General features: G+C 47.1%; 1 protein-coding gene across 1 annotated transcript; it reads right to left on the minus strand.

Annotated features, from left to right (window-relative positions):
• LOC136993761 (ankyrin repeat domain-containing protein 7-like) lies at positions 1-27,983 on the minus strand. The gene is made up of 10 exons (XM_067308705.1): positions 27,763-27,983; positions 26,327-26,441; positions 25,907-26,080; positions 25,708-25,814; positions 24,824-24,961; positions 23,367-23,439; positions 22,695-22,778; positions 22,116-22,200; positions 21,424-21,596; positions 1-51 (listed from the first exon to the last, which is right to left on the minus strand). Exons 1-10 carry the CDS (start codon positions 27,981-27,983, stop codon positions 1-3), a joined length of 1,221 nt encoding a protein of 406 aa, XP_067164806.1.

Consider the following 27,983-nt stretch of genomic DNA (forward strand, 5'->3'; position numbering starts at 1 on the left):
TTATCCAGGGGATGGTCCATTTCTGTAGGCCTCACGTTCTTTACGGAAGACCTGCCCAGAGGGAAGCAGACGTCTCAGAGACGCTCAGAAGTCTCCTCTAATGCGCTTCTCTGCAGAGCTTATTGCTTCCATTAGCATAAACAAAAAAACGGCATGCTAGAGTGGGCAGAACGAAGAAAAATGGCAAAGAGGGATTTCCATTTCTAAAATATTCATAGCACTCAAAAGCATGCTATAAATGCAATAAAAATGCACCTTTGCATCCTCATCTCAGAGATTACCACTAAATGTTAGATGTGGGACAACAACTAATGGTGACGAATGTCAAGGAGAATATGGTAATGTGAGGGTTACAACAACTGTGATGTGAGCATTTAGCTATCTGAGTGTGGAAAATTGGTGTTTGAAACCCTAATTTCTGTTGCTGTCACAAAGCTTTATAGCATGTTTGCGGCAGTGAGACTTGCATTTACTCAGGGTGCCAGTTCCAGCAGCATCTAACGGCTCTGCTCTGGAGTACCATGGAGGAGATGAGGCAAAGATGACTCTCTTATACCCAGAGGGAGACAGACGACTGTAGCTTCACTCTGCCTGACATCTCAGCTGGCTGGATGAAGGCCAGTTCTTGTCCAGATGTTATGTGGCAGTCATGCAGGCTGTATCCAGCCTTCCAGAGCCTGGCTGGCTTGTGGCATGGATGGATGCTGCTGCCCAGTTAAACACTGGGTGGGAGGAGGATTGGAAGAAGACACAACATTTCTTATAGTGCTCTCCTCTTCTCCTGCTTACCTAAAAATGTCTTTATGTGGCACTGTGTCAAATACTTCAATAAATTCTGCGTAGTCTGAACCTAAGGTTCTTCTCTTCTGTAAAAAAAATCATTTTTTGCTTACAGAACAACTACCTGTTTCTTTTTCAGACAGTCTGTCCCTGAAAAACTGTGTTTAATTTTAAAAAACCATCTTTTCCATTTATGTCCCCTCTCTTCATTTATTCTTTCCTTCAATATTTGCTGTACAGCATCACATACTACTAAGGTCTAGTGGGCCTGTCATTGACCACATCATTTTTTCTCCTTTTCCTAAATGTAGATATTCTGCTTGACGCTCTTCACTCACACTGTCCCACCTTCGGTTTGGAGTCCTAATATTGATGTTCCAATTCAGACCATATAGTTACATGGAATAAAGGCAAATCATGAGGTATTAGAAGATATCCTAGGCAGTGACTAATAAAAATCTGTTTGTATTAGATGCTATCTCATACTTTCTGTTCTGCACAATATGCATTACCTGTGCAGGAGGTCCGACAAAATCTATTGCCCTTATTCTGAGACAACATGGGAGCTTTTTGCCTTCATTCTTCCTGCCAAACAATCCCCAGTGGTGTGTGCATATTTTCCCCCCAAAAAAGTTACTCTCTTTTCCATTAGGAATCATACCTCTGTAACAAGAAATCATTTTGTCCCATTGAGCCCCAAACGTCATATGTTAGCAAAGAGCAAAACCAAAACATTGTCCCTTTTAGTTGTCTCCCTCTTGACTAAAGTGCATAAAGCTTGAGCTGTTTGGATTTGGTTCAGTTTAGTTCATTTAGGTATTCATTAGGCTATGATTTTTTTATTTCCTCATTGAGCTAGACAGATTTTGTTTTCTTCTTAGTTCAGAGAATTTGGAATAGGGCTAGATCAACAAAGTAATCACAGATCTTTCTAGAATTCATTTATCACCATCAAAATAAATGAATACTCCAGTCATTTTGAAATGACACATAATATAGATAATGGGCTTCACAAAATCTGGCACGTAACTAAACCATTATCACTGAACGTACAAGGACTTTACTTTGCTTCCCAACACAAACGAGAACTGCTCCTCAAGAGATTTGCTAATAAATTACTGTGTTGAAAGGAGGTGATTAAGCACAAAGATAGAGCACAGCTATGAATTCCTCTCTGTGTAGTTAAAGAGAGTTTCTAATGAAATACTCTTGCTTGAGTTACTTCTTTAACAACCATATAAATACATTTGAGATTAATACTTTGGATGGAAGGGTTATTTTGGATAAAATAATAACAACAAAAATGTCTAAACTTTTTCAAAAACTCTTAATGAACGAGAAGTTTTAGATGGCTTTTGTTTGTTCGCTTGTATGAAATTTGGATTTTGAGTGAACAAGCTTTTAGATTTGGATGTGTACAGCTCTGATGTAAATCAATTAATTTTTACCATTTTAATCTCTGGGTAAACAGGAGTGTGTCATTAAAGCCAGGCCTGAGTCAGCAAGCGCTTGCGGGAATGCTTATTTCCACAGGGCCACGGGCAAAACAGATGAAGAAATGTGAGTTAAAGATCAAAGAGCGAGTCAGTAGCTGAGCAGTTTGGTGGTGCTGTGTGCATGCTCTCTATCAAAAAAATACAGCTTTCCAGGAAACTGATGCATGAATATATAAAAAGCTGGAGAACCTCTAAGATGAGGTGGCTGAGAAGTCAGGAGGTTAGAGAATCTACATTTTACACCTGTGCAGCTGCACACTGGATAGCTGCGTCCCTATAGGGATCCAGCTGTAAGACCTCTTCTACCTACTAAAGGAAAACACTGCATGTACCTATATAAAAATAGCCAGTGACAGCTATAGCTCCTCATAGCATAATAGCTGTGAGGAACAACATTGCCTTTGTGTCTTCTTCCTCACACTTGACTGTTGATCTTCAATTTGAAACAACCAACATGCTGATTTTCATGAAACTAATCCCAGGAATTAAAGCATGAGAATATGTCTCCTGAGAAGAGAGTTGCTTTTTTGGGTGGGACACTAACCTGGACATTGTACTGCATGTGTAGCCAGAATATCTAGAACTCATGTTTCTGTAGTCCTTCTGATGCTGTCATGAACAAAGACCATCCACCAGATCCTCTCACCCCTCCAGTCTTCATCAGGCTTTTGAGGGCCGTGCTGACAGACTGGGAATCTTCCTTTGCTATTCCTCGTAACATCCGTCTATTCTTCATAAGATCTGTCTATTCCTCATAATATCTGTCTTCATAATGTCTGTGTTCCCTTTTCCCCTCTCCATGATACCACTTGACATTGAAGTCTTATTTGTAGTATTTTGAAGCACACCTTGAATATGCCCTTTTCCTTCTACAATTCTTATCTTCTGCTACCACCACAGCCTTCACTTTGAAACTCACCACTACAGTTAACAACTAAAGCTTCAGCAATTACTCCAGTTCTTCCCTTCACATGGCCCTGTCAGTTAGCTTCAGCACAAACAGCACTTTGTATTGCAACAAGTATTCTGGCCTCTTTTTTTTTTTTCTGAAATTTAAGAAATGTTGTTAAAATTACAAAAAGAAGAGAAACTCTGGAAAAGCCTTTTTTCCACATTTCTGTAAAAGTAACAGTATAGTTTTTCAAAACAGTCTAGGGAATTTTGACACATCTTAATAGTATCTCACTGATTCTTAATAATTTAGACATATTTCTAAATTCCCAAGACTGATCTGAAAAATGTCAGCTTAAGAAAACCTGCAAATGAGTAAACAAAATTATAATGCCTCTTGCCTTTATTCTATATGACAAAATAATCAACTTCAGTCATTACACAGGCATTAAACAGAAGGATAATGATTTCTCAACTATCCCATCATTTCCACAGACTGCAATTTCCTTTGTTCCACTGTAATATTTTCATTAAACAGCAGAACAAAAGTGTTCTGTTTTTACATAAAAGAGTGACCATTTCTGTAATGACGGTCAAACTCCATTAATTCTTTAGAAATTTTTTTAGCTTAATTTTTTCCAAGCAAATAAGATATTTCCCAATGAGGTCATCATGCTCTGAGGCAGACAGAAGCATTACAAAACACAGTTCTGCCGAGGCAGCTTTCTTATTGCTATACCTGCCTATGATGTATTTATATGGATGTCTACCATAAGGTGATAAATACATTAAAGATGATGCACCTTTTTAATGTCTTTCCTTTTTTTATCAGGCACCCAAACATCATACACACACACACACACACACACACACACACACACGCACCCCTATACACACACACAAATATATACGTACATGGAGGATAAGACAGTCCTCTTGGCAATGGGGAAACCAGCTGAGCAGCACATACCTGCTGCAAAACAGCACAGTGCGGATCTTGGAAAGGAGAAGGGAAAGTCAGTGAAGTGCCCTAGTCAAAACAGCCTTGCTCGAGTTCTAGCATAAAGGTGATGCCTAAAGCTCCCATCCCTACCCTTTACGCCATGGACTGGCTTGCTTCATCCGCTGGAGCATGGGTGACTGCCAATCCACCCTCTGTACTCAAAGTCACTAAGATCAAAATCCCTGGCAATAACAGCGTTAGCAGCAAAAGGCAGCACAGCTGCTGTAAATCAAATGTAAAGCAGGAGCTGAAGGTATTATTGAGTATGGTATATTTCATGGGTAGAGAAATATTAGGGATGCTAGATGAGTACAAGTGGTACAAGTGAGGTTGTCTCATCTGACCCTGGAACTACAGGCTTTCTGACCTGCCTTCACAGATTATATTGATGTGGCTTTGATGTTCTTGAACCTGATTTCCTCTGTATAGAAGATATTACAGCACTTCCCAACCTGAAAGGATTTTTGAGGAGAAACGCACTACAGATGCGGTAGTGATTTGGAGCTCTCCTTGACTGTAGATCTGTCTGCTTGCAGTTCCTGCTGGCCAGACTCTAACAAGGTGAGGGCTGAAGCTGGATGGGTCTCACCAAGACAGCCTGGGTAATATCTCACACTCTGCGCTGTGCCAAGAGGGGCTTCCAAAGCACACTGGGTGTTCGGCTGGCTAACCTGGAGCCTGGTTAGAGCATTTACAGGACAACATGCCCTTCAATGATTTATATACATCGAAGAAGCGAGGATTAGTGTCAAGATACCATGATGAATTATTTAATTTCCCTACTGTGCTAATGTCTTCTCTTTGCTCCCTCTTCTCTCTACTGACTGAAGTTAGCTGTGACTATATAACTACTATATGCTCTGTTAATGTTGGTGGGTGCTACTGTAAGAAAAAATAACAATTGTGCTGTATCTTCGGAATATATTTCATATTTTCTTTTTCCTTCTAAATGCAGCTAATCTATCTATCACAGCTTACCTGAGAAAGCCTGACATATCTTGGAGTGTTTTTATTGTATGCAAAATGCACAGGAGAAAGGTATTTGAGGGTCTGAACACTAAAATCAAACACAGAAAAAGATGAAGAATGTTGATAGTGTCTCTTGTAGATTGAGAAGACAAGAACACTTACAGCAGCTGAATTGGTTGCAAAACCCAAGAGCTGCAAAGAATGGAAAAGCACAGGTGTATTGGGGCAGAATTCAAGTGGAAAGAGTTTTAAGAATACCCTGAGATCAAAGTTCAAATACATGCTCCAGAGAATAAACTACATTCAAATACAGGAATGGGCATTTTGTCCAGGGGCAGATATAACAGCATTTCCATTCACACTATCCACAGGGACCTGTCCTCCCCGGTTACCTGTACGGTGATGGATTTGCTCAATCACTGTCATACAAATGGTGTCTGAGTGCAGTCATCTGCATCCAGCCTAGATGTGCAACTACTGTGTAAGTCAGATTTATATCTAAAATCTGCTATATTCACAAGTGAAACATGAAGACTGACTAATCACTGCAGCTGACTGAAGCAGAGGAAAGCATTCAATTGCACTAGTCTGAATCTAGTATCTCCCTTTAGCTAATATTTAGTTTTAAATTAGTGTAAATCTAGAACAATTCCTCCTGACTTACTCTGAAATCACAGTGATATAACCCAGAGAGAATTTGGCCAAGGGAAAAAAAACAACAAAACAGAACTAAATAAAGATTTTCTACTGAAAACACTGAGTTAAGAACTGAAACTAGCAAGCAATGGGAGAAAAAGGGTGGGAAAAAAAATGAAATAAATTAAATATTGAAAAGGCACTTTAAAGTAGGCTAACATTCTTTTTTCTTGTTGAAAGTCAAACATCTGATTTGGTTCCATTCCAGCAGTAATGTTTGAAAACAGTGGTACTGCATTCTGCAACAGTCCCATGACTGCAGAGGTACTAACCTTATGTGACTGCACTGCTTAATCTTTATTCAGGAGATGTAAAAGAATGTGTAATCTCTGGTGCTTTCCTGTGATCCCAGCCTTCTCTTGAATATATACAGTATGTCCTATGACAATATAAGTCATGACCTTCCTCCATGAGGAGGACTGAAGGAAGACAGGTCAAGAAAACTGCGGTAGCCCACATTGGGGAATTCTTTTGCTAGGTACAGCCGTAGAAGGAAACAGTGCTTGTCTGGCATGCCGGTCAGGTCTAGAGAGTCTGAACTGGACAAAACAAGAATGAAATATGAATTTCCACTTACTTTCTGATCCAAAACCATTGCTGAGACAGAAAGAGTAGTCAGTGTCTGGTCGGTGATTTTAAAAAACAAACTTCCTGTCAGCACCCATAATTTACAACCTAGCATAGCCTGATGACAGAAACTATTTGCTGATGTAAATGGAGAGGCGCTGCTTGTGCTCCAGATTGACTTGGACACAAGCCCACTCTGAACTGAAAACTCGGCACTCCCGGTGGTGCAGCAGCATACCCAGGCTCCTACACCTTGCTGAAGGGCTCATCTGCTTTGCTCAAGCACAGCCCCACACGAATCGAGCTGTGAGGCTCCTTAGGAGGGACCTTAGCTCTCAGTAGCTCTGAAGTCAGGCAGAGGTTCAGGTCTGCTTCTGTCTGGGTAGCTAGGCCTATAATCTAATCCAAGGAGAAATTACACTCTGTTATTAAGTAACTGTTTTGTCTTGGTAGGCGTGTTCTGACACTTTGCCTGTACCCACTGTATGGTGGATACACAGTTTTCAGTTTACATCCTGTTTACACGTGTTAGTTTGCATAGATAGAGAGTTATTAGTTCCACAGCAGCCTATTCTACATGCCTCAATATTCTCATGCAAACCTCCTTTTCAGCAGCACGCAGGAAGCCCAGAGGACAGCACCAACTATCTTTTATACTCCGCATGGCCATGCAGAGTGGGGGGCTCTTGGAGTCTCACGGGAAGCTACATTTACTACATTTTTACAGCACAGTCCAGCATAAGCACCAGTTCTGGTGCTTGCAACATCAGATGTACGTCATGCAAATCTCCCCAAGGAGCTCTTCCATTGGTAGTTTTCCTTTTTCAGTTTCAGATTCATTTATGGATCTCTTAAGCACCTGAATGCTGTGCTTTCCCAAGCAAATGCATACTGATACCACTAGGACACCCTGCCTGAATCTCCTAAAATTTCCTTAGGCAGAAGACAATACTGAAAACAGTGGTCTAAACTGTTTTCTGACTCAAGAGATTCACGCTGACCCAGCCTTCCCCCCTCCTCCCCACAGGCTTATTAGACAGATGTATAAGTTTGCCTAGGAGAAGAATTCCCGTGACTTTGAGATAGTTACTTATATCCTGAGTCCAGTGTATGTAATATGTGCAATGTAAAAGGCAAGCAAGGTACGTTCACCAAAAGCCTACCTTCTGACAGTCTGCCATTGCAAAATATAGTTGTTACACTGCTCAGAAGAGAAATCCAGTTAGCATTTCAACGCCTTAACCAAGATGTCAGTTCTTTCTTCATGAAGGCCAAGGCTTGAAAAATTGGGAAGCTCAATTCCACCTTGTGTTTCAGGGACTTTAGCAAGACAACTACACCAATTCCCAGCAGCAGACTTCAGTAGGAATGCATCCTTCACCTTCTAGACTTCTGAGAGTTCACGTTCAAGGAAGGCGATAAAAACATCGAACAGGTCACTCTCATGCTGACGATTTCCTCCTGAATACAGAAACAAAAATCTCGACTAGGTGTGCTTACCATCCAATACTTTGAAAGAGCGGAACTTGGAATTTCTACAAATTTGTCCCACTGTTAATAAATTCCTTCTAAATTGAACACTGCACTTCCAGCCATGTCAACAGTTGCTGGCATCAAGGCAGCTCCCTTTTCTCACAGAAGGCTCCAGCAGTTCAGGCCTAAGCCCCCAGGTCAGGGCTCAGTGCTGTCCCTGGAAACAGTCCTCCGTTTCCTCAGCACTGCAGAAGCCAGGTCGCTCTCCCATGGAATACTCCAGCAGCCAGGGTGCTAAGTTTCTACCTTATTTTTCCAAAGACGATGACAAAAAATGGTGTTAGGATACAACAGTTAATATTGGCCTCCTCAAAGAGTGCAAAGCACTTCAGCCCTAGTAGCACTACCTCAAACATTGACATCTTGGAGTCTCTACCGGAAGCCATTCTTGCAGTTCCTTCAAATGATAGCATGAAATATCATGACTAATGCCGTCCTGCTATGTAAAACTTTGCAGCTTCTCCCCAAACTACCGCTGTTTCCCCCTAGTGGTCCATCTGCCTCCTCCCATTTCTATTTCCTGTCTTTAACCGTTCATTGAGCTCATTCACAAGTCAACCCTCAGCCACGTATCTGATCTCTCTCTAGACAGACAGGCAAGACTTGATAGTAAAGCCTTTGGTTACTCTTTAAGAAGATGCAAGTTCTTGGATTTTCTCTCCCGGAATTTGTCAGCAAGAGTTGAGCAGAAAGTCTAAAGCTGGGGGAAAGAAAAAGGTATTCTGCATCTCCAGATAATACTTAAGTATCAATAAGAAAAGCTAGCCTGCTGGTGTTTAGAAAAGAATTACAAGGAATAAAGAAGAAAAATCATTCAAAGCTTTTGGTTTTGTTCTTTGCAATTCTTTTAACCTTGCTGAAAGCAAAGAATTTAAAGTCACATTTCATCATACTGTGAGTTTTGCTGACAGAGAACAGATACAGGTAATCATTACATCTACAGATATTGTGCCCATACAAGGAAACACCTGGTCTTTCAAGCAGCAAATTAGAATTGACTTCCAACAGTTAAACCTGTCGTGCTCATAAACTAATCAAGTGTACCTAAAATGCTCAAAAAATCCCCACATCGCCAAACTCACCTTTTTAAACCAGGACACTTTTGGAGTACAGTCTCCTTGTAGTACACAGGACACTAAGCCCTTAGCTATGAGAAGGCATTGCATACGGCTTGATTCTACATATATTCCAGCTTTTATCCACCTTTAAGGAATTACTACTATAAAAGCTCAATACTGACAGAAGTTTTCTAAGCACGCAAATGTACTGATTCCTCAATTTAATATTCTCCTGCAAACAGCTGAGTTTGCATGGATAGTGGTAATACAGTCTCTGTTACCTTGGACGCCACGCTTTGGATCTGTCATAGGACCTCTGGATGAAGCAACGGAAAAATGACCATCTCTCTCTTTACATCTGAACTTTGGCCAGAGAGGCCACCCGCACCTAAAGATCAATTCAACAGAACACATACCATAGGTTAAAGAAAGGTAAAGAAACTCCATCATTGCCTCTATTTATAATTTGGGGGTTATGGGAGTATTCTTTCTGAATAAACTACTGTAAAGCAGAGGGGCAGTAGAATTTTACATTCAAACATTTAGAGTTTACTCCCAGCCCCTCCAACAAAGTCCAATTGCTCTTAAAGAATCACTTCTAAAAGGCCAGGTGTAGACAGCCCAGCTAGAGTCACCAGTCCCAAGAGATTAAATATTATGCCAAGAGATTCAATGCTGACACCATTTAGAATCTGTACAAGAGCAGGGAGGAGAGCACTTCACAGCCATGCAGTTGCTCCTCCACTTCAGCAGATTCCTCCCTCCCCTCTTCTCTAACTGCACTCACCTTCTGAAAGCTCTGCTAGGGCTGCGCTTCCTGCGCCTCGCAAAATCTTCCTCATCCTCAGAGGAGGAGGAGGGCGAATCACTGTAGGAGACTGCATGTTTCCATCTGCCAGCTTGTCAAGAACAACAACACAAATAAGATTAAGAATACACTATGTCAAAAATCAAGAGAAGTCTACCTTGGAACGCACTGTGAGAGAGATCTACAAATTGTCCAGCCCGTTATGTTCCTCAGGCATGTGATTTCAAAAAGCGTTACGTTTTTCCTTGTGAGAGCAAAATTCAGTCTTTGCTGGGAAGGCAAAAGGCCTAACTAGTTTACAACCAAAATTCAGCTACAAATTGCTCATTTTCTCCAATGCAACTGACACAGAAAGCACCCAGTTTCACTGAGCATGAAGTATCCACTCTCTGAAACATAAGCCACTTGCACATACCAGTCTGTTTTCCAAAACCGAGGCCCCTCTTCTTTCCTAAACGGACTGCTCTCAAGAATGCTAAACAAAGTGCTCATATCATGCAATAGAGAGCATTTTCCAAGTTCCAAGTGCTTACAGAATCCAAAACAACCTCTGTCACCACACTCACCATTACCGCTTCTTTTTGGACTTGTTCTTGTTTAAGTAGGCTTCCACAGAGAAACAGTCCAAGAAGAAACTAGGATTGGCAGCTGAGGGATTAGAAAAGAACATTGCACTTCTGTTCAGTCTGACTTTTGCATACAGTAGGCCAGAGCTGTGCAAAGGCACTGTATTGTGCTTGCGAATCTAGTGCCCCTGATTTCCACTGAACTTAATGTTCAAAGCGGTTACCAAAAACAGCAGGAAAAGGAAAGAAGGGAGCTCCTGAGACAGCTTCAATTAATTATGATGCATACAGGAAAGGCTTTTGCCATTAGCTTCTGCAAAGTAACTTGAAATTCTTTCAGGAATGACACCAAGAATGCAAAACACTGAGTGTACTTGTCTAGCCAGCTTTTAATAATACCTTCTCAAGTAAGTAGCCAGATGCCAGCAAAGGAACATACATGCTCTGTTTACCTACCTGCCAACTAAGAATAATTTCATATTATTTCTCAGTAAAAAAAAAAAAAAAAAATTTCTCAAGAAAAGAAAATTGGTCCTGCTTTCTGAATGCAAGATAAATGATATGGAGTATAGAGACAGAGCACATGGAAAACTGAGAAATGAGTCTGTGAGCACTGCCAAGCCCACGCCTCACTCCTCCAGCACTCTTCTCTTTGATCACAACGGCATGAACTTCTCTCCTCTTCTGTTCTTTACTCTCCTGTTCCTTGAATCCCTCCACTTGGTCCAGTGATGCCATCTAACTTCCTTTACACCAACACTCACACATGCTTCCCTGTAATCATACATTCTCTTCTGGCACTCTTCCCACTAGGAAAGCATACTTCAGTTTTTCTCCCCATTTCAAATTCCACAGTTTTCACTTTGCACCTTAACGGAATGCCGCCCCCTACTCTTTTCTCCCATTTGACACACTGTTTATAGTGCCTTTATGCAACTTTCTCCCGTCCACCTCCCTGAAATCCACACACTTGAACCAAGTCACACCGCTCCACTCTCTGGATCGCCCAGGCCTTGTACTAAAGCCACTCTGCTTAAAATCATAGGGTAACTTTTCTGAATTAGACTTCCAGACCATTAGTCAACTCTCATTCTTCCTTACTAGTCTACTGCCTTTGGCACATTTCACCATGCTTCTTTTTAGGCATCTCTTGCCCTACTACCTCCATTTCTTTCCGCCACCCTCCCTAGCTTCCTCCTCCCCTCTCAATGGTCTCTCACTGTTCTACAAGGAGTCCTGATGCCAACGTGCTTCTTTGGGTGGCCCAGGCTATGGCTAAACTAACGCATAAAAAATGGCTGTGCACTCTTCCCTGGCCTGTTAATGACTAATAACAAGATTACCCCAGGGCTAACTAAGACCTCATACCTGCACGTTTGCCTTGAACTTTTTGGTAGGTTTTCGTTCCCCTCATTCAAAGTTTTGCACAGCCTGCAGAACATGTGCGAGGAACCGCCTTCACGAGGTATTGCATAATTACATCTCTCCCTCAAGGCCTGATCAGCTCAGCTACTGCAACATGCTCTTCTCTCCTGAAATACAGCCTTGCCCCACTCACATCCTTTCAGAAAGGTGCTGCAAAGCTCATATTCTGAGCTTAGTGCCTTAATCACAAAGAGCATTCTCCCCAAACCCTTCAAGTTTCTTCTCTCACAGCAAACATAAATTTGCTAAGGCTTTTCACGATTTAGCCTCATTCCTACATTATTTCCTACGGAGTACCCAGAGGACAGCTCTGAATTCCAAGCCGGCCCTGACAGCAGCTCCAACTGCCTGCCTGCTCAACACACAAATGCAGAAGCACCTTCTCTTCTCCCCTGTCATCTTCACGCTTCACAGGAGCTTTTCATATGCATCTGGCAGTTTACCTCACCTCCTGAATATTCTGGCTGGGCTGCTCACAACCCACAAGAACTGTCAGGCTGCTGCTGTAGTGAGAGCAGTGCTTAACATTCAGGGTACTACTCTCCATTTCCTTGTATTCCCACCTGCCCTCAAACAAACCTTTTCTCTTGTGTTAGGTTGTAAGCATTCTGGAAAAGGACTGGTTCCTTTTGAGGACTCTAGGTCCTGAGCTTACTAGCGGCGCCTTGGAGTCCATGACTATGGCTTTTAAGCTCCTTGGCTCTACAGAAATATGAAGAGATGAAGAGTATCCAGTAGTTCAGCTCATTTCTTTAAGATGAGGTTCTGGCTGGAACATGGTAAAGAAAACTGAAAGCCGGAACAAACCTACACTGCCATCCTGAGTGTCAGCGATTTCCTCATCCGTTCTTTAAGTTTCTTTCTTGTTCTTTCCTCCTCGGGAGTACGTACCAAGGTTTTCCTAATTGCAAGAAACAAGGCGGCTCAGACACAAACATGCAGAAAATCTGACACGCACACTTGGTGCCTACATAGGAACTTTATCAAGGCTCTGCATATACACAAAAGATTAGCATACAGTTCCACTATGCAGAAAGCAAGAAAGAATCCCTGGAAACCAACCATCTAGTTTTACTTATTTTCACAGTAGGCAAATTCCAATTTAGGCTTGTAGCCTTCCATCTAATAGTGGTGAGAAGTTGGAAGCGTATTTTAATAAAAGAAATGATTAGCAAAACAAAAAGCAGGACATCCACAGAGATTCCTGGAGTATATGAATCTCTCTTTCCTTTTTATCCTAGAGTTCTCAAAGAACAGGGCCGTGATCCCCGCAGGGAGCACCCAGGAGGAGAGAACAGGAACATCATTCTGGCATCCAGGACTGACCACAAGAATTTCTGCTCTAAACTGGCATTCAGTAAATGGGGAAGCTACCATGCATTTCTTATCCAGATACAAAACTGAGTGCACCAGCTAATCACACACTAATAATCCACCAGTAGAATCATGAAAAAAAGCCATATTTAACCAGCGGATACAGAAGTATTCATACTGGCACTTGACAGATATCATATGAAGCATTGTGGATAATTCTGGTCTCTTCTGGAAGGAAAAAAAAGGGAATTTATATTCAAACAAAAAGCAACAAAGGCAGGCTGTGAATATGCTCCAGAAATGAAGTGCCTGTCATTCAAAAGGACACTAGGAGAATTTAACAGTGAAGGGCACAGTGAAGACAGAGGAAACATGATTGTTACATATAACCGAAGGTGCTCTAGGCACAGAGAACCACTTAAGCTCATGGGAAATGCTGGCACAAGAACAAACATCCATAAAGTTGCCACCAATAAATGTAGTTGGATTTGAGAAGGCTTCAAATCCCTGAAAAGAAAATTCTGGAAGTAGCTCGCAATCAAGGGAATCTCACGAGGGAGCTTAAGTCCATTTCTGAAAATGATTCTAGGATACATTTGCCCTGTAACAGGTGACTAAACTACTGGACACAGGAGATTCTTTGGGAGGTGATGAGATGTCAAGGAAAAACAGGCAAACGGGAATCCAAACCTGAGTTTCAGAGAGAAGCACAGGAAACAATACACTGCCTTTTTAGCCTGTAGGCTAACCACACTTCCCAAGCGCACATCGTTCTTCAGTGCATGACGAACAATAAGAATCAGTAACTGCGGAGGAAAATCACGACACGTTAACAGCTGGTTGTGCCCATGCAACGGAAGGCATCAGGCCATCTCTTAGCACATTTCAACCCCAGCCATCATTTTGATAAGTTTTAGAGTAAAAAGGCAGGCCCTGGAACAGCTGTTTGTAAACAGAGTGTCCATTCCAAAAAAAAAAAAAAAAAAGAAAGAAAATCACAGAAAGGGCCTTCAGAGAATGCAGCATAAGGTGTATATGCCAACTTGTCCCTGTGGGATCTTGCAATGGCACTGTCATTTCTGAGGTCTGACAAGGCTTCCTTGCCATAACTTGAGGGGAAATCCCCCTGAAAGGTAACACAGTACCTGCTGACTTTCTGCTACCAGGAAGATCAGGCTCTTGCCAAGAAGCACATCCGTACTTCAGAGATGCCGACACGCCAGGCTCCCGAACATCTACGTGCGACTCTGCAGTGACTGACCAAACATGTTGCAGGTTGCCCACACGGAGCAGAGAGAGCACAGGCAGCTTCACTGACTAGCATCATCCTCAAGCCCAGCAGGAAAGGAGAAAGCATCCTTCCCTTACAGAGAGCAGCAAACCTACGTAAGCCTCACCCACTCTCGCTGGAGTACAGAATCGCAGAATGGCCGAGGTTGGAAGGGACCTCTGGAGATCCTCCTGTCCAGCTCCCCGCTCAAGCAGGGTCCCCTAGAGCACGCTGCCCAGGATTGTGTCCAGACGGCTTCTGAATATCTCCAAGGAAGGAGACTCCACAAACCTCTCTGGGCAACCTCTTCCAGTGCTCTGTTACCCTCACAGGAAAGAAGTTTTTCCTCGTGTTCAGCTGGAACTTCCTATGTTTCAGTTTGTGCCCGTTGCCTCTCCTCCTATCGCTGGGCACCACTGAAAAGAGTCTGGCCCCATCCTCTCTACACCCTAAATTTCGGAAAGCAGGCAAAAAGTCATGGGAAGGACAAACTATCCGGCACAGAAAGGTCAGGAGTGCTGCTCTTTTCTGATTTTCCCCTTCTGATTAGAGGCCTCCATGAACATTTTTGCTAGTACCCCAGAGTGGCAGGAGGACACAACTGAAGCCTGTTCATTGCTTGCTTCCACCCCGGCCGAGGTTTCACAGGGAACACGCTCAAACCTGCTTTCCTGCAGCACAAGTCCAGCTTTTCTGACCGCCTTCTACGCTTAAGCAGAAACCCCAGCCATGAGGAGGGCTCTGATGGCTTTCCAGACTGTCGGTATTGTCAAGAGAGAAAAGACAGTCTGCACTGCAGTCAGTGATATGAAGGAACAGGAATAATGTTGGGCTCTGGATCCAAAGACGGGGAGAAGGGAAAGCAATTCAAAAAGAAGAACGAATCTCCTCGCTTTGAGAGAGGCCTGTACTCCACGACTGTCACGCAGACACCGCAGGACAGACACGTGATAGCAAGAGAAGGGTCCTGTACAAACCTTCTAGGGCGTGTTCTATTCCTTTAGGGAACGGGTGCTGTAAAGATGAGTGGGTATTTCCTCCCAGTCTGGACAGCGCAGAAACAACTGGGCGGAAAGAAGAATACCCTAGTCACTACCCTCTCATCTAACATCTCAAAAGGAGTGATGAGAGACCTCCCTTATCCTGTCCACAGAAATGACTGATCATTGCCCTCGCAAGATCAAACTGTGAGTCAAGGCAAGGGAAAAGCCTGTCCTGCTTGTCCAGGATTGGCCTTCAGCAGTTAGAGGTAGTTGGAGATGTCATCTTCTGAAATGGCTTTCAAGCCCTTCCTTCCTTGCAGCATATTTGAATCACCTTAAGGGAAATAACCTGACTTACTTACTCTGTGACTTGATCTTACTCTGTGACTTGATCTTACTTCAGGAAGATTATGAGTGAAGGACCAGGGGGCAGAGAGGGAAGAAAGGGAGGGAAGATTGGGTCTTTCGGGACCCCACTACATCTGCCCAGCCACAAGAGTTCTCACTTCAAAATGATTTCTAAAAAGGGAACCAGGGCACGTAGTTGAGTGCTGCCTTAAATACTTAGGCTGAAAAATTATTAGTGAAAATCAGTTTTCTGCTCCTCTTGATGTTTGCCCCAACAAAGAAATACAATCTAAACACATTCAGAATCAGAGCAGGAAGATGGCCAGTAAAGCCTTTGCTTTTTTTTTTCTCTCCTCCTCCCTCCCTAGCTCTCCAATCAACTTAAGCATTCAGCTGCCAATTCTTTCAGGTGACAAAGTTCATCTGAAGAACACTCCACACCTGCCACTTTGGGGGCAGCATGGCTTCGCCCATCCCCCTCCTACATGCGTGCAAGACAGGACAACCCAGCAAAACCACATCGACTTCACTAACAACAGCTTGCAAGCCCCTGAGCAAAAGCTGCTCCTCGAAACAACTCCTGTTTTAACAGGTCAATGGGTTAAACACATTTCTCCCCAAAAGACGCAAAGACCACATACATTACAAAGCCATTGGCTGCAGGCCCTTGCCCAAGAGGAAGTGCACAGCTTCTGCTGGCAAGCACGTGTCAGAAATCCAGACAGACAACACAGCTCTGACCTGCAGAGGCCTCTGGAAGTCCCAGCCCTCGTCCTACACACCAAATATGCAGAGAGCTGCAAAACCCCAGCCCCTGCCCCAGACACTTCACACCTACACCATTTCCCCACTTCTGCCATTTGGGCAAGACATCTGCAGCTGATGAGGAGCTGCACTCACCTCTGCGAGTCTCTGCTTTCCTTCACCTGCTTTGTCCCTGGACACACAATCTGCCTACATGCACAGAAAAATCCCCACAGGCACTTCCATTCAGGTGTCGTGGAATCTCCTAATGAATGGAAAAGAGAGGGAGAATTTGCCTCTCTCTTGGCTGCCTGGCCCACTTGCCCTCTCAACTGGTCCATTAAGAAGAGGACCAGATGCCTTTGGCCTTTCTCTAATGGCTTGCGCTCATTAGTACGGGTTCAGGCCTTACGAGGAGGAATTCCATTCCCCTTCCCAAGCCAAGTAATGCTCACATACACGTGACTCCAGCTGCTTAAAACAAAACACAAACACAAAAAACCCCACTCACTCATCTCCGTATGGTAGGCCAACAGAAAGAATCAAAGGACACTGCCTGGCTGGGCAATAAAGTGTCCGAGGATAGTCACTGCAGGACAAGCAAAGCATCTGGGGGAGAAAACCCCCAAATCTTAACTTTACATGCACAGCGACAGGCTGTGACCTAATGGTTATTGGTCAAGAAGACCCAACCACTCAAACAGAGATGGCCAGGAAAAGACATGCTCCTTGCTCTGCAGAGGTCAAAAGAAGCAGAGCAAACGGTATTAGAAAAGGAACAGAGAACCCAAGCAAGAAATTGCATTAGGCCCTTCCAAGGACTCATGGTAGGCCTTCAGCCCAAAGACTGGGTGCACCTCTGGAAGAACAAATACAGCCAAGGCCATCGGGCTACTACCTCTGCCTGACGAAGCTCCCAGGTCCGTCACAGCCTGCTGGAAGAATACTCCAAGGAGAAAAAAAAAAGTCACTATATACTGCCCTCTTCTGGTCCTGCTTCCTCGACAGCTGCTGTTCAACACTAGCCAAGAGAGTATCAGGCTGAAACAACATCTCGTTCAACCCAGTGGCCCCTCTGCTCCTGCTCTCTAAAGCTGTTGGAGTAATCATCTTCACTACCTCTGCATCAGGGGCCAAGACGTCCAAGGGTGTCAGCTGAGCTAGAGATTTGTGCTATGCCAGCTAACACACGCAGAAATGTTTGCTAACACTGAAGAGCTGTGATAGTTTGGAAGCTCTTGAAGTGGGGAGAGCGGGGGCCAGGAGCAGTTACAAAGCTCTTGGAAGAACGCAATGCCTCCCATGGATAGCACGCTTCCTCTTACACTCAGGCTGCTACTAGGAAGCACTTCCTTGACATTCTTCCCTCTGCTCAAAAGCCTAGCTTTACTGATTGCTCTGTAAAGTTAGCACATTTGTGCCAGAGGCTACCATGGATTTGACAGCAAAGTTTTGCCTCTGAATATACTGGGAAGGTGGCAGAACCTCGGCATCCAAGACCCCGCACGGAGGGCACAATGCCACACGAGATCAATAACTCGGGTCCCATTCCCTCCAACTTGCAACAAGTCAATCACAAAGATTGACGGTCTGCATCTACTAAGAGAAAAGCAACAACATCTAATCCTGTGTTAAACAGAGAGAACCTGACAAATCCTTCTGGTGAGTCAAAGCAGAAAAGCACTGACTGAGCAGTTACTTACAGCAAAGCTTCACAAAGCTTGCTGCCTTTTGGTCCCATTGCATCAAAGCATTTCCTGGCCTTCTTTCTGACCCGTTATTAAGATACACTTGTTAAAGGAGACACAGCACAGCCTTGGGCTGCACACAATAAAACCAAAATGGACTATCCTTACTTGCTGGTGCTCCTCACCCAACTCTAAAGAAAAGCCAGTTTGACTCACCACCAGTGCCCAGGGCGTTCTCAAGTGAATGGGCACTAAGATGCAGTCCTCTTGGAAGACGTACACTCCTCCCCTCCATCTTCCTACTGCTCCGGAGCCCCCACAAATTAGTTTGCGATAGAACAAAGTACCCAAAGCATGAACCACTGGCTAGCCTTCCTTCTTCTTTCTTTACACCACAAGATTCACGTAGCAATTGGTGATCTGTATAACAAAAAGAAAGCTTGAGGTGAAAAATGCAACACTGCTTTACCAAAGGAAAAGTACACCAACACTTCTCTGCTGGCCACTCTGCAGCAGGCAGCTGCCTGAGAGAACTCCAGGCGCAGCTTCTCTTCCCAGACGTTAGCGCATGGTTACCTCTTCAGAGTTTGCTAGGAACACTTGTCACCCACTCCAGTCAATCTGGACTTGAGTAGGACAAACTCCAGGAAGCAGCACCAGACAAGAAGGACAGGTGCTTTCAGAAATACTGCGCCCTTCGAGGCTGAAAAACAGAACCTGAACACAGATACTTCGGAGATCTGCAGTGGGAGGGGGGGTCAGCAACAAATTGGGAAAAGGAAACTCACATACACCCTCAAGGGGTATTTTTCAATATATACTGGTGGAGAACACCACTGCGCTGCAGCAAGTTTTACCTCACCCTTCAGCCAGCCAAGCTCCTTTAGCCTGTGGATGTGCTCACAGGTGACCCTGAGGTTGACAGCACTGCTCATCATCTCCTCTGGTTTGCCTTCCTCCAATGCAGCAAGGACCCCTCTCGCCATTCCTGCAAAAAGCACAGGTACAGGGGAAAGGGCTCAGGAGACAAAGTCCTCAGCACAACCACCTGTGTGCAGCAGTCAGCTGAAACAAGGCCTTGCAAAGCCTGTCAAGCTACAGCTTGGAAACAGCAGGAGTGCTTCGGAGCATCGGATCACTGGCTTCCTCAGTTTGCTGCTCAGTTAGCAACAGCAGCCTGGGATTTTTTTTCCTTTCAGAGTCCTAATTTGGAAGGGCAGGGTTGTTTCAATCTGTTTTCATATCAGTGCTGACAGGTGCAAGAGAGGAAGCTGACAGAAAACATGAGCGCTAGCAAACACAAGGAAACGGCTGAGGAACGAACACAAGAACAGCAAGAGCCTCCTCTCCCACATCAGGCTGCAGCCCTCACAACACTGAGCTTTAAGCTCACCGCAGCAGGCATTCTCCACACTAAGGCACCTAACACAGGAGCCTGGAAGAACTTGAAGGTGGTGAGCTTCAAAGGGAATGGAGCTGACAACACAAGGGCAAATGGACGTCACTACACGGGAGTTCAGGCAATCAGAAGTCCACGCCGGGCGTTTGACTCGCTGCAGTAGGGCTGCTGGCATCCAAGTCTGCTTAAGGAAGGCAAAGAAACCATGGGCCTGTTAGCATAAAATACTCTGATCTGCAATAGCACCTCCTTCTTGCTTGAGGCTGGGTTCACAAAATTCAGAAACCACCGTTTTCCCTCAGATTGTAGCATTACTCTGCAGGCTTCAGTAAACCCTTGTTTTGCTAGTCCTTTCCAAGCCAGATTGGAGCAAGTAAGGACAGACTGCTCGACTAGCACACAACGACAAAAGTCTTGCTCATGCATAAAAGTGCAAGAAGGATATTTTGTACACACAACCAATCAACCAGCCAATTCCTCCCTTTCCAAACTCCCAAGTGCCTTTTTAGGGAAGGCCGCTTTCAAACTGTGCACCCGTCTGCTACTGAATCCAAAGCCAAATAGATCCAAGAAAGCCACAGCGTTGGCTGAGTTTACACAAGCATTAAGAAGCTCAGCAAAGCCTCCTATATAGCTCTTCAGCTGAGATTGAGTTCTCATGATAGTTCTCATTTCCATGGTTAAGCTTGTATTTCTCATCTCAGTCCTTATCACAGCTGAAAATCCAAGAGATGCACCACATATCTCACAACACACGGAAGAGCAGACTAAACATGTGTTGCAACCTTGTACTGGAAGTCAACTAAGCTGGTGCACTGTGCGCTTTCAAGCATTACCCCACAGGCAAGAGGGAAAGAATGAAAACAGCATAGAGTGGAGTGCTCTGAATGGCACAGCCACAAAAGAAACGACAGCAGGAGACCTCTGTCAAAGCACCGTTTGTTGAAGAAGGCCCCCCTTCCCCTGGGAAAAACAACTGGCACCACAGAGCATTCTTTACTCAACAACATACTCGGAAGAGGGCAAACAGTTACAGTTGAAAACACTCAATCAGCTTTCCCTAAAAAAAGAAATAATAAAAACAATAAAAAGACCTTGCGGGAGACAGCGTGGTGCCTTCCTGAAGTCAGCGCAAGAGCAGCCCCTGCTCTGCCCTCCTGCACCAAGCTGGGCAATGCTGCTGCTGCCTCCCCAGGCACGTGGCTCCCTCCTGGCCAGGCCCTTCCCACCAGCACACGTCCCCAGGGCAAGGACCAGGCTGCGGCTGCGCTGCCAGCAGCAGCCTCGCGGGAGCCTGCTGCCAGCTCCCCGCTCCGAGCCCTGGCCTGTTCCCTGGAGCCCAGAGCTGGGCGCCAGCAGCTGCCTCCCCTCGCCCACCGCCAGGAAGGCTTTGTGCCAGGCAGCACCCGGCTGTCTGGGGGAGTCTGCGGGGAGGGCTTGGAGGAGCTCTGCAGCTCTCCTGGACCTGGGAGGCAGGTGGCGAGGGCCACGGTGACTCCCGGAGATGCCTTTTGTGTCCTGCTCATGCTGACGTGGCAGAAGCCCCCCAGCGCTGGGGTCATCATGCGTGGGTGTCGTGCTGCTTGCTGCCCACACCTGCATTTTGGAAAGGAAAAATGAGTGTGGTGTGGGGCCAGTCACTGCAAGTGCACGAGAATAACTAACAGGCATTTTTCAAGGCAAAGTAACTCTTCTTGTCCTGTTGGGTGCCCGAGAGATGGATTCTTTCCTCAGCAGCATCCCTCAAAACCTGTAGCTGCATGACGGCCCGTGCTGTGTCCCGGGCCCTGGGGCCTTGGGGCCTTGGAAGGGCCACTGATGGGGCCCATGTCCAAAGCAAGCTCCCGAGCGCTCCCCCCCACGGGGACCCCACTGCGCCCCTCACTGAAAGCACCTCGGAGTCCCAGGGAGAGTTGCTGTCTTCCTCCCGCTCCACTCCTGCTGCCGACGTAACACCTACAAAGGAAGTAAGAAACGACACGCCATGAGTCCTTCTTTCACTCTGCTGCTCTCCTCCATCAGGCAAGCCCTGCAGCCAAGAGACGGAGAACGGTTCAACTACAGAGGAAAAACAAAGCCGTGTCATTCAGCCCCAGCCGCACCGCCGTGTTCTCGCCACTTCCCGTGGCCTTCTCTGCAGCAGAAGATGCCCAAGCCCAGCACGGCAGCTCACACGGCTACAACAAACGCCCAACAGATGGTCGGGTAGCATGCAAACCAGGCTCAGGCAGGCCGGAGTCACGGAGTAGGGAGGTTTCGGGGGCATCTCCCCTCCAAACTAGGGCTCCAGAGTTTGGCACTCACAAGCACTTTGCACGGTAGAGGAGGAACCCTCAAAGTGCTAGCCAAAACATCCTCACACGCGCAGCAAGTCACCAAGAAACAACGCTCCTTACCTAGCACTACCCCAAAACAGCTCCCTCAACTGACACTCGCTACCCTCAACCTTCCCCCCTGGCATTTGCTGGCAAGGGCAAAAGGGGGTGCCGTACCGTCTCACATGCAGATCACCATTTCCGGTCATTGACTCGGCACAACTAGCAAAGAAACAAAGCGGATCAATGTTTATTAACTCACCTCTCACACCAGCAGGGGCTTCTGCAGCATCCGCAACTTGAGGACCACCAGTAGCCTCCTCTCCCTGACGTTCAGGTGATTCTTCCTAAAAGAGGCCAGCCAAAAGCGTTGGAAAGAACAGAAACAAGCAGCCTCTGCACAGGCAGGCGACACCTTGCAAAGTACTTCTCTCCTCTGTACCCACACAGGGAAACGTTCTCACTTCTCCTCTACCAGGCCTGCAGTTTTTCCTCGGGAACGTCTTTGAGCAGACAGCAATACCTAACGTCACAAACGCCCGGCTCTGCTTCTGCAAAGCTCCTGAGAAGCACTGCCTGCACACAGGCTGACCCTGGCTTCACCTACGTTACAACATCCAGGAGCGCACGCACCCTTTCCCCCTCCTTTGCGCCAAGGAAAACCAACAGCTGCCTGCTTCTCAAACAACCTTAGTCAAACCTCCTTCTCTTTCCTCACTTTCACTCTTCAAACCACAATCACATCTTACTATGTCTCTGAAGAGCTACTGCAGCAACATTTGCGACAATCTCTCAAAGGTCACTGAAAAAAAAACGGAACCAGCTTAAAAATCAAACATGCCTGCATCTCCAGCAGTACAGCCTGGGTTCCAGCACCACACTCGGAGTCTTCATCACAGCGCAGTCCCAACGCCATACACCGCAACTGGGGGAAAAAAAACAAAAAAACAAACAAAAAAACCCCACAGAGTTGAAACAGGCAGCGTGAGATCACATGCAAGCCTGGAATGTCATCCGCATCCGGCACGAGAGAAAAAGACCCGCCTGAGCAACTCCCCGCCAAGCACACTTGAGGAACCTGACAAGGAGGAAAGGAGAGCCAGGGGATGAAGCATTTCAGCAGATTTTGAACAATAAATGCCCTTCCTCCATATCAGTCAGAATTCTATTGCCAAAGTCACTGGAAACAAAGAGCAAGCTCTGGAGGACAAAAGAATAGGCAACCCAGGAGCTGATCAACTTTTATGGTCTCGAGATCTGACTCACAGGAAGAAAACCACGTGGCCATTTATCTTGTCACCTACTGCTCTTTCACCCCCCCCCGACCACAAGGCTGCTGCATGCTCTGCCACGGCTACAAGTCTTTGAGGAAACAGCTCACAGCAGCAGAAAGGGTGGCAGGCAGGAGACCGCTCTGCCGGAGAAAACCACCTGCCTGGAGACTGAAGTCCAGACAGGTCTTCCCTGCAAATGAGTCGTCCCATGGCAAGTGTTGCCTGTTGAGGCACTTTACCTTGGCAGCTGAACTGCGGTTTTCTTCCTCAGAAGCAGGACAGCTGTCATCACTCTCCTCTTCCTCCAACATTCTTGAAAAGCAAAGGCAAGAAGGACCCTGTCTCTCCAATCTTTCCTCTTTTTAGGCAGGTTAAAGGATTTGGGAAAAGGTATTGTTCAAGTCTCACCTTGCAAAGTATCCGTGGGAAACGTCGTCTCTCACTGTTCAAATATTAATTGACATGATTAATTCTTAGCATGTCAGACCTTCCAACGTCAACAATGCCTACAAGCGTGTAACACGGACAGTTCTACAGGCCACACTGGAGTGGAACATTCAGGCGAGACAGCACGAACAAAAGCATGCCCCAAACCACTGGTTTTTCTCATCATACTGAATTCTCCCCCCCAAACTAAGTAAGCAAGCAAATTCAACACTGTCCTCATATTTCCTTCTAACGTTCCTAACCGAAAAACTAGCATGGCGCCAAGATGCTATGTGAGCAGACAGTTAGCAAATGCTGGCGCGGGCTGAACAGGATAAGAAGTGACTCAACTGCTGAACTCTTCATACCACACAGGCGAGCATACGCCACAGGCAGAGATTGTTCTCTCTCTCTCTCATTCTCTCTTTGTCCCGTCCCCCTCCACCAACCTGTGGTTGAAAATGCCAGGTACTGCACAGTATTTGTAATTTTTTTTCTTTTTCTTTTCTTTTCTTTCCTTTTTTTTTTTCTTTTTTTTTTTTAAGAAAAAAGGAAAGCCCCCATCTATAAACATGGGGGATCCAATAGGCAACAACCCTCCGAACGGACGGCTAACACGCTAATTACAGAAGCACCCTCACGGCCTTGCAAGACACGTGTCCAGTCGGCAACACAGAAGCGCATTTTACAAAACTGTGTGCGCTACTCCATCCGAGACCTCCACTGAAGTCAGTGGTGAACACGGTAAGCTTCAACAATACAAGCCACCAAAAGAAAAGGCCGTAGGGATTTTCCTCATCAGCTCCTCCACGGTTAAGGATCCTACCTCTGCTGGCCAGAGCGCAGGCACCCAATGCAAAGCCAGCAGCTCCTGCTCCAGGAGGCGTGCTAAGCGCTGGCACGCCCTTTGCGCCGCCTGCAGAAGCTTCTCCCGCCTTTTCCCGACTGCAGAGTCTACCAGGTGTTGACTAACACTGTATACAGAAAGAAAGGAAACACACTGATTTTCAGACTTTGCATTGCGAGCAATTTGATGCGAGCTCAGCACCACAAACGTGAAACCTAACGGAGCATTTGGGTGGAAGTCGAGGACAATTTCCCAAGTCGCACTTGACACGGGAACAATACGTACCAGAAGAGTCCTTTTCGCCCAGCTGCAACAAAGGTCTCCACACACCATTAAACCTTGCTGCTGTTACCAAGCATGCCCATAAACCAACACGGACGTTCGGACAACTTAGCAACTCTAACGGTGACCCAAAGCACCTACCGAGCACGTCCGGAAGTTCTAGCGCAATCCTCCGCTGTCCATCCAAGAACGTCTTCCTGGGAAAGATCAGCACCATAGCGAAGAAGAACTTCTATCATGCTCATGTCCCCAGCAGAAGCAGCAAGCATAAGAGGGGTCCTAGAGCATCCAAAAGACGACAGGAAATCTATCGGCCGATACAGACATCTCACTGGCATTATTTGCAGCCCTATTTGCTCCCAAAACAATTACTTCCCCCCTTCCCACAGGCAGAAGGAAAGCAGAGCCAACTACACGGAAGCACAGGAGAACTCAGGTCGGAAGGGGCCTCAGGAGGTCTCTCCGCCTAACACCTCCCCAAAGCACGCTCAGCTACGAGGCCAGACCGGGTTGCTCACGGCTTTACTCGGTCGGTTCTTCAAAGCCGCCAAGGAGGGAGGCTGCACAACCTCCTCGGGCAACCCGTTCCCACGCGTCACTGTCCTCGCAGCCAGCAAGGTTCTCCTCACATCCAGCTGGAACCTCTCTCGTTTCAACGCGTGCCCGTTGTCAAAGCAAGTGTCAGGACAGAGAGACAACGCTGCCCGCGAGACAACACTTACCTACCAACCATGCCTGAGTTCTAAAAACCCGCTCCTGCCCAGCAGCAATGCTGGAGAACTAGCGGCAACTCCCCTGCCTTGCGGTGACCAGACACAATGCTTTCTGGCAGTCCTGAAGGCAGAAGCCAGCCAGCGAGGCGCAACAGCAGCCAAGTGCAGATCACTTTTCCAAAGTCACGCAGAAGCAACTGCTTCCGTGTGGCTACTTACTTAGGCCTTTTAGAGGCTCACGCCCACGCCTCTCATCAGTCAAGCTTTAAGAATACTCAGGAGACCCACGCCCTGTTTGGACAAGCCCTTCACCTTTCAGACTGATCTCGAGCGTGCACGTCAGCTCCCTTTTTAAGCAGGAACTCCACCATCTCTTCGTGATGTTCGGACACGGCAAGAGCAAGGGGAGTGTATCCCATCTGAAAGCATGAATCCCCTCAGTTAGAAAAACACAGAGAAGTGAAGCAACCTTTTCTTTCCAAGAGCGGCCTTACCCAAACTCCGCGCTTACCTCATTCCGTGCATCAATACGGGCATTGTGCTCCAGTAACTGCCCTGCTAGAGAGGTGTTAGGAGCAATGGCAGCGAGGTGAAGGGCAGTGCTGCCGTTAACATCGGCCAGATTAGGGTCGGCACCGTGCGCTAGCAGAATGGCAACGCATTCTTCTTGCTGGCACTGTACTGCCTGGAAACAACACAGGAAAAAAGGAAACCTTTCCAGCAACTACGTTTCCCTCTGCCACAACTCCCACAGCTTGCCAACCTCGGAAAACAATAACGTGTTCAAAGATTAGGTAACGTTAGGCGCCTATTCGGCACCAAGCACGACACAATCGCCACCCACACCTAGGTCAAGAATCACCCAAGGGAGGGATCGCTCAGTGCATAACTTATAAGCCCTACCTACAGCAGCATCACATACTCCACGTACCTTCATCAGCGGCGATCTCTTGAAATTGTCACGAGGATCCAGCTTGCACTTGTTTCCTACTAAATAGGAAACAACCTCCGAATGCCCGTTAGCACAAGCAAGATGCAGAGGGGTCCTAAAATTTAAATATACGACGTTAACACCGACAGACACGCACACAGCTGAAGACACCGCTCCTGCCTATGGCATGTGGGTAGGGCCACCCGTTTCCGGTTCCAAAAAACAAGCTTAGAAAAAGTTTCTCATTCCTTCAGCCATGACAGCAGTTGCACACCCAAAGCCTGGGGCGGGCTAGGAAAAATGCCCCCCACACCACCCCACCCCACCCCAGCACCCATTTATGAAGACGACGGTCACTCAGCTCCCCGCCTCGTTCCCTTCAAATGGATTCCTGCGCCCAGCCACAGGACTCTTCCCGCACAGCCTCAGGCTTCCGGTGGGAAACTGCTGCCCTCCACGCCTCTGCCCAGGCAACTGGCCACTGCCTCCAACAGCACGACACACACAGCCCAGCAAGGACGACCAAGCCTTGGGCACCTTAAGCCTACGGCAAGGGACCCTCTAGCTTTCGCCAGCATCGCTCACGTGACAACAGCGTGCCAGAGGCTAAGGAGGTGGCTTTTAGAACACCATCGCATCAGCTTTGTGCTGTGCTTTTCGGGAATTCGTGCCTTCTGTCCTTTCCCTGAGCTCACTACTGCAGCAAACACGAGGACACGCTCGCTCCAAAGCGCCCTCGGTAACACCTAGCAAACCAGCCAGCAGAAACCTTCCCCCACAACACTGCCACGCCCACAGCAACAAAGCAGCGCTCTGTCTTGCCGGCAGTTGTAGCTACCCTTCTCCTACAAGCTCAACCACGGAGGAAGCCCTCTCCAAGGCAGCAGAGCTGCCTTTCCACCAGCCCTCGCCAGCTGAAGGAAACGGCACTCCCTTCCTTCCTCCCTCCCTTCCAGGAAGGGCCCTGCCCTGCCCTGCCCTGCCGCGCCGCGCCGCGCCTGGAAGAAAGGCGGCCCTTCAAACTGCCCAGCATCTCCAATCAAACCACCGCAGCCGATGCGGCTACGAAGGAACACGCGACCACCTCCGAAGGGCTGCTGCCACGCACGCAGTACAGGTGACACTGCGGGAGAAGCCGCTCACAAAACCTGCCCCTCGTTTCGCCCTCCTCAGCCGAGCCAGGCCGAGCCGAGCCGAGCCTCGCGGGCTGCCACCAGGCAAGGAGACCTCTCTGCTCGCAGCAAGGGCCCGCTGGAGCCTCCCAGCTGCGCCACCGCCGCCCCCTCCGCCCGCCTCTGCGGGGCCGCGCCGCAGCCACAGACGCAGCCGCCGCCGCCCGGCCCTCGCGGCCGCCCCTCGCGCCTCCCCCCACGCTCGCGGCGCGGCCCAGAGCCCGGCCGGGCGCGCGCGGGCGCGCGCGGCGCCGCCCCCCTCACCGCTTCGCCTTGTCCCGCCTGTTGATGCCGAGTCTCTGCAGCCACCACGGCCGCCGCACCCGCGCCAGGTCGCCGCTGGCGGCCGCGCGGTACAGCTTGCCCAGCTCCTTCTCGCGGAGCTCGGAGGCGGCGCCGACGCAGGGCAGGGAAGCACCGCCGGACGGCGACGGCGGCGGCCGCGGCCCCTGCCCCTTGCTGAAGAGCCCGAAGAGCCTCTTCAT

The sequence above is a fragment of the Apteryx mantelli genome, chromosome 20 (assembly GCF_036417845.1).
Source record: "Apteryx mantelli isolate bAptMan1 chromosome 20, bAptMan1.hap1, whole genome shotgun sequence".
In the NCBI taxonomy this organism is placed as follows: domain Eukaryota; kingdom Metazoa; phylum Chordata; class Aves; order Apterygiformes; family Apterygidae; genus Apteryx; species Apteryx mantelli.

What these genes read in the sequence shown, in the direction of transcription:
- LOC136993761 (XM_067308705.1), bottom strand. Translation starts at nt 27,983, where the DNA reads ATGAAGAGGCTCTTCGGGCTCTTCAGCAAGGGGCAGGGGCCGCGGCCG. An exon ending in AGGCGGGACAAGGCGAAGCG is followed by an intron (nt 26,442 to 27,762) that starts GTGAGGGGGGCG and finishes TTTAAATTTTAG; the next exon opens with GACCCCTCTGCATCTTGCTT. An exon ending in GGGACTCCGAGGTGCTTTCA is followed by an intron (nt 52 to 21,423) that starts GTGAGGGGCGCA and finishes CCCTCTGGGCAG; the next exon opens with GTCTTCCGTAAAGAACGTGA.